The sequence below is a fragment of the Zingiber officinale genome, chromosome 4A (assembly GCF_018446385.1).
Source record: "Zingiber officinale cultivar Zhangliang chromosome 4A, Zo_v1.1, whole genome shotgun sequence".
Taxonomy (NCBI): Eukaryota; Viridiplantae; Streptophyta; class Magnoliopsida; order Zingiberales; family Zingiberaceae; genus Zingiber; species Zingiber officinale.
In genome coordinates, this window is record NC_055992.1 from 97,492,806 (window position 1) to 97,499,450 (window position 6,645).

At 40.8% G+C, this 6,645-nt stretch overlaps 1 protein-coding gene across 2 annotated transcripts; it reads right to left on the reverse strand.

Moving 5' to 3' along the window:
• Positions 1-3,300: 3,300 nt before the first annotated feature.
• On the reverse strand, positions 3,301-5,683 carry LOC121973469 (transcription factor NIGT1-like). Of its 2 annotated transcripts, none has more exons than XM_042524889.1 (5): positions 5,263-5,683; positions 4,962-5,176; positions 4,637-4,859; positions 4,446-4,522; positions 3,301-4,324 (listed from the first exon to the last, which is right to left on the reverse strand). In XM_042524889.1, exons 1-5 carry the CDS (start codon positions 5,366-5,368, stop codon positions 4,049-4,051), a joined length of 897 nt encoding a protein of 298 aa, XP_042380823.1. In that variant the 5' UTR covers positions 5,369-5,683; the 3' UTR covers positions 3,301-4,048. The 2 variants fall into 2 exon arrangements, with proteins under 2 accessions (XP_042380823.1, XP_042380822.1); XM_042524888.1 differs by having other exon boundaries at positions 3,303-4,324; positions 4,637-4,883.
• Between the last annotated feature and the right edge of the window lie 962 nt (positions 5,684-6,645).

Sequence of the window (6,645 nt, forward strand, 5' to 3'; positions counted from 1 at the left end):
ATTAGGATTAAGAGCACACACTTCCATAATAACTGAGGTCTTTGTTCCTTCATAAAGTCAGTATAAAAGGAACGACCTCAAATGGTCCTACTCAATACACTCTAAGTGTACTAGTGTAATTATATAGTTAAGATAAACTAATACCTAATTACACTACGACCTTCCAATGGTTTGTTACTTTCCATCTTGGTCGTGAGCTACTGTTTATAATTTATAAGGAACCGATAACATGATCTTCTGTGTGTGACACCACACACCATGTTATCTACAATATAAATTAATCGAGCAACTACATTTATCATAAATGTAGACATTTGACCAATGTGATTCTTATTTCTAGATAAATGTTTATACCAAAAGCTAGGCTTTTAGTATACACTCTAACAACTATTATGGATGCATGGATAATCATGGGGGACTTTAATTCTTTATTATCCATTGATAAGAAGCAAGGAGGTTCACTGGTCACAAACCATGAGATGAAGGATTTGCAGATTTTTGCACAAACTTGGGGATTGGTAGATCTTCGGTCCATTGGGTGCCAGTTTACGTGGTCTAATGGTAACGTTTCTTACAAGCTAAATAGAGTTTTGGTTAATGGTAGAATTTGATGTGTATTCATAGTTTATGGCGCTGGGATGCCTTTCGGATCATTCATATGTCATTGCACATACATTGGACAAGAACCAACCACCTAATAAATCCTTCAAATTCATCAACATGTGGTCAATGAACGAAGATTTTGAGAAAATTGTGAAAGACTCATGGGCAGCCCCAACAATGGGAAATGCTCAATATGTTCTCAAGACAAAGATGTTCCGCTTGAAAAGATGTTTGACAGAGTTAAACAAGAAAAACTTTGGGCACATCTCGGAGAAGAAAAGAAGAGTAAAGGAAGAGTTGGAGGATTTGCAAAGAGGTATTCTAGATGATGGACCAACTCCTATAGATTACAACCGTGTAAGGAAGAAGGCCAATTTACTAGCTGAAGCGGAAAAGTAATTTTACCAACAACGGACCAAGAATGTATATTTGAAGAATACGGACAAATGTACAAAATTTTTTCATGATGTGGTGAAAAGAAATAATAAGAGGAATGCAATCATTACACTCAAGAAGCGGAATGGTGAACAAACCACAAGTATAGGTAAAGTAATGGAGGAATTTGTTGACTACTTCCATGGCTTGCTTGGCCAAAAGGAGACATGTAGAATTTTTTTTTTTTTTTTTTTTTTTTTGGGGGGGGGGGGGTGTATTGAACTATAGCCATATTATGGGTGTAGAGGCAAGGGAAAAGGCTCGAATCCTTGCTCTTTTGGGTTTCTAAGAAGGCTCTTTCCCTTTTCAATACTTGGGGATTCCATTGGTGGCGGAGAAATTAAATTAAGCATTGCCAATTATGGGCCACTTCTAGAGGCTATTATAAGGAAGATTAATGTGTGACCCAAACACACCTTATCATATGTCGGAAGGTTGGAATTAGTTGGTACGGTTCTCCAAGGTATAGAATATTTTTGGCTTTCAATGCTTCCAATACCTAGTGGAGTCATAGATAAGATAAAAGCCATTTACCGAATGTTTGTATGGTCCTCAAAATACCCTCCTATATCTTGGTCAAAGATTTATTTATCAAAGTAAGATAGAGGATATGGCCTTAGGGATCTTCTTGCACGGAATAAGGCATTGTTGAGTAAAATCTTATGGGATATCAAGTCCAAAACAGATTCTCTATGGATTAAGTGGGTACATCATCATTATATGAAAGGTACAGATTTTTTAGCGTGGAAAAATAAAGCTTCGGACTCTCCTTTGATCAAGAGACTCATAGAAATCCATAACAAGATTCTAAGAACTTCTAATGGAGAAGGAAGTGCAAACATGATAATGATGGATTGGTTTGTTGGTGAAACAAAAGGGTTGCAAATGTTTATCAATTCTTCATGCCAAGGGCTTCGGAGGTAGCTTGGTACTCGATGGTATGGAGACCGGAGATTTTGCCAAAACATCGATTCATTTTATGGATGTTAACAAATGGAAATCTAAGAACCAAGGATAGAATGGAGTATGAACCAAGTAAGGAGTGTGTCATGTGCCGATAACAAGAGGAATCAAATCATCATGTTTTCTATGAATGCCTGGTGACTTGTGAACTTTTGTGCAAGATGAAGCGATGGTTGGAAATCAAGCACAACTTCAAATCCTTTGAGGAGTTGCATCAGATTTTTGGAAGGTATTATAAGGGTGGTGACCAGAAGATGAAGGCCCGACATCTAGGCATCTTCAGCTCAATATACTATGTGTAGGAAGCTAGGAATAGGTGTCGGTACCAAGACATTACGCCGGATGTGAATTTGTTATTTTGGAAGGTCCAAATACATGTCTATAAATTTGTGGACATGAAACCTCCATAGTCTTTAGCACTTGCAAATTGAAGGACCGACCAGGACATGAATAACCGATCGAGCGTGTATGGCTAACCGAGATATGATTGTGTATGTGCAGTGTAACAAGTCAGGCAACTAATACCCGGGCGGGACATAAAAGACAAACCTTGACATGTAGCCGATCATGACATGTAGCCGACCGGGACAAGCATGGCTGACCAGGGCATAAATGGCAGATTAGGGAATAAATGGTTGATTAGGATATCCGGACTACTAATATTCGGCCAAGAGATAAAGCTGATGGAGCAGGTCGGACGATGGAGTATGGACGGAGGAGGTTGATCGGCTAGATGGTCTGTATGACTAGATGGGAAGACTGACCAGTCCAAATGACAGGCCATTATGATAAATGGCAATAAAACTGACCGGGAAGAGATGATGGATCGGTGCCTGACTGAACTATCGAGTTGAACGATAGGCCGAGAAGTTAGGCTAATGTGTTGGGCGGGCAGTGAAGCAGACTGGGAATGATGATGTTTTGGAAACATGATGCACGTCCATGCTCGTTCACGACGGGCAAATAGTGGGCATGTGATGCATGATGGTGTGGCAGTTTGCATGCTTTTGTAAGAATACTTAACTGTGATCAAGGAGTTTACCTCAACTGTAGAGGATAAACTCCTAGCTACCTTGTGTGGTTTAACTTTCGATTTGGGAGACTTTATCTCCCAAATCAGATTCTATACATATGTACCTATTTTCGTGAATAGTGAATAATGCATACCTCTGCCGATGCATAGACCCCCCTTTATATAGTACCCCAGCGGACGATGTGCACGCTCCTCGAGGCATATGCATATTTTCCAATTTGTCTTATGAAAGGATCTGTCAAGAAAATGTCTCTGACACTATATCTTAACAGAGTATGCATTTCCCTGACAAGATAATAGAAATTTTCGTCGTACGATCTGTCTGTTGATCATGCTTTATGTCAGCGGCACTATCTCCCAAAAAGATATTAAGAGATACATCAATGATCTCTCTGCTCGGCCGAGCGGGATAGTCGCTCGGCTAGGAACTCCCCCGCATGGACGGACTTGGCTGCTCTTCCCTGCGGTGACTCAACTTGGTAGCTTGTTTCCGTCCAGCCGGATTAACGCTCTGGTCGTCCCAACATTCCTCTGCTCCATGATGAGCGCCTAATGATCTTGGTTATACGGGTGTTCTGTTTGGACCAACCCTTTGCCGGTCGGGCAGTTCATGCCCAATCGGCCAGTACTGCAGGAGAAATCCGCTCGGCTCCCCCTTTGATGAGCCCGTTGATTTTCTAACATTGACGTCCTTGACTTTGACCTTCACATCGAGTGTTATCTATGTCTTTTGACCGCACTTAATGGGTCACCTTTTATCACTGCATCACACTCCATAGAGAAACTCAGTCGGCCTTCATACAATGTATGTCACATTGTAACTTCAGTTTAACATTCTTTTCAAATCTTTGTTAGATGTCATTGTGCCTCCATCTCCCTCTCCCTTTTCACGGAAGGGAGCTTCAAATACTAGTTAACTGCTCAGAAAGAAAAAATATATATATATCAAATAAACAGCTGCTCAGCAACCTTCACTGTCTATTTTATTCCATGGCTAGGAGAATGAGGTCTCCGTTAAGGAGGTGAGACTGTTGTTGTCTGTGAAGAGGAAGAGTTGGATGCACCATCATCATCATTTCCTCTTGATTGTGTCTTATTCTGCTTCTGCTGCTTGAATCTCAAGTCTGATGCAAGTGCAGCCCCAGAGGTGCAAACAGCAGGAGGAGGTGCTGCTGTGGATTCCTGAGGTTGAACACACATGCCACTAATTAACACAAACTGTTGAACATGACGGATGTTTTCAGTTCTTTTATCTTCAGGGCTTCGCCTCCGGTTGTATAGTCGATATTTCTGCAATCAAAATCTCAAATCAAATACACAATTCAGGAATTTATTTTTTTTAACTGTAGTTCATTCAATCATCCTAAAGCAGCCTGAATCAGATATCTTGCGTGAGTATGACTAAAGATACCTGTAAATGGCTCTTAACTTCATCGTTGGTGAGGCCATCCACCTTCATCAGCTCCTTGATCTGCTTTGGAGTCGCAACTGAAGCGTAATCGATCATGAAACTCTTCTTTTTATTTTCAATGATAATTATGAATGCATGTGACAGATCAATATGAATCAAAGAATGGATTTTTATGAAGACTGCATATATACCGTGAGAGCCTCCGAGCTGCTCGAGGGCGCGGAGAAACCGGCGGTGGAGCTCCGGCGACCAACTCCTCCTTGTCTTCCTGTGACCCTGAAGCTGACCTTCCTTCTTGTCTTCACCGCCACAGGCGTCTCCCTTGCTAGCATTTGAGCCTGCCGGTGCCGCAATTTTATTTTCTGTTGCAAAAGGATGAAATGCGTCTCCTCCATTACCACTGACTGCTATCGGCTTCACAGGAGGAGGAGGAAGAAGCTAATCAACAATTAATCACAGTTAACAATTACAACGATCACAAAATTAATCAAGAAACACACACATATATATTCTCACCGCCGCCTCCGTTTCCGCACTCTGATTCCATATCTGAACCGATTTAAGCCAATCCAGCTTCTCAGAAAATCTGGTCGCCGCCGCCGCCGGCGTGCTCATCTGAGAATCTCTTAATCTATCTTCCGGCGAAGACGACGACGACGAGCTCAGCTTCAACGGAATGAACTCCTCCAGCACCGGCCTATCATCCATCTGCTGCCTCAATCTTTCGATGGCTGTAGACCAAATCAGTACTACAAATTAGTGGGGAAAGCCATACGACAGTACTGGATATTCGATCTGTCACGTAAAAAAAAATCACCTCGAGTGACGAGTTTCATGCAAAGAGGCAACTCTCTCTGGAACACCTGAATCTTCCTGCGTTCCTCCTCGAGCGCGCGAACGTAGTCCATGTCTTGGTTGACCATAGGGCGATCGCAAAGATTACGAGATAGATTAACGAAAGAATTACCCTGCTTTGCTTCGTTTTGCTCATCAAATCGACGACGAAGACGGTTTGAGAGATAGAGAGAGGAGGAGGAAGGTAAAGAAATCCAGGACGAGGAGTCATTTACGAGATTTCACAACACGGGCGCGTCGCTTTGAGAGGGGCGGCTGGTGCGCCCCTTGAGGCGGCGGGCCGGCGGTGACGTCAGAGGGGATAAGATCGAATGTGGTGAATCCGCTGAGAATCTACCATGAAGACCAGAGCTCCGTTCGACACGCCTGCAACGACAACCTGCGAGTCTGGTGAAGGATTATACTGAACGGTAGGAATCGATAGATTTCGCCAAATCTTTCGTCACAGATTGGCCATCGGACACCACGAAGAGGCAGTAGACCAACAAGTTGACAATAAACAACGCGGTGGCGGCGCAGAGAATCTACCTGCTCTGCTGTCCCGAGGGATGCTTGGGACGTGCTCTTCCAGTGCGTGGAATGTTTGTTGTAGCTGCCAATGGATTATCAATGAATATTGTTTTAGCATAAGCAGAGATCATTGGAAGAGAAGATGGTAAATATGGGAGAAAAAAAAAAGGAGCTTCGATTTTAAACAACCAGGCGTCCAAGATTTTGAAAATTTTGGGGAACAAGAAGAACGAAGCAAAATACAGAAAGTCGCAAGTTAAAGCATCATTTTACCCGCAAATAAAGTAGTAAAAGAAAAAAAAACAGAGCGTAGTTTAACATAAATCATTCTGGTTCTAATGACTTCATATAAGTCGTTTAATGTTTGAAACTCAGACCATTTTTGTCCTTCATGCTTCAGTGTGTATTAGATCACATTATTATTTATGAGTAAAAGTTATTCGGCTGTGTAAAAACTAGCAATTAGTTTTTACAATTATAGAACTAATTAATTGTTAGCTTCTATACAGTGATGTTATATATTTTGATTTTAATTCTTTAAGTTATAACCTAATTTAAATAGCATTTTAACAAGTAAAATAAATAATGAGGACTCTATACATTTCAAATAGGCATTAATTATATTATCACGATAGAAACTAATTGTTAACTTTTATGATATGTAGAAGTTAGTTGACATTTTTTATAATGATGACTTTATATCATTTTGATTTTATTTTTTTGAGTAATAATTTGGTTAAAATTATATTTTAACAAGTAAAACAAACATATAAACTTCATAAAATTTATTACATTTCTAATGAATATAATTTAATCCTGATCGAACCTATAAAAG

What these genes read in the sequence shown, in the direction of transcription:
- LOC121973469 (XM_042524888.1), bottom strand. Translation starts at nt 5,368, where the DNA reads ATGGTCAACCAAGACATGGACTACGTTCGCGCGCTCGAGGAGGAACGC. An exon ending in CATGAAACTCGTCACTCGAG is followed by an intron (nt 5,177 to 5,262) that starts GTGATTTTTTTT and finishes TTTGGTCTACAG; the next exon opens with CCATCGAAAGATTGAGGCAG. An exon ending in GCAGCTCGGAGGCTCTCACG is followed by an intron (nt 4,523 to 4,636) that starts GTATATATGCAG and finishes ATTACGCTTCAG; the next exon opens with TTGCGACTCCAAAGCAGATC.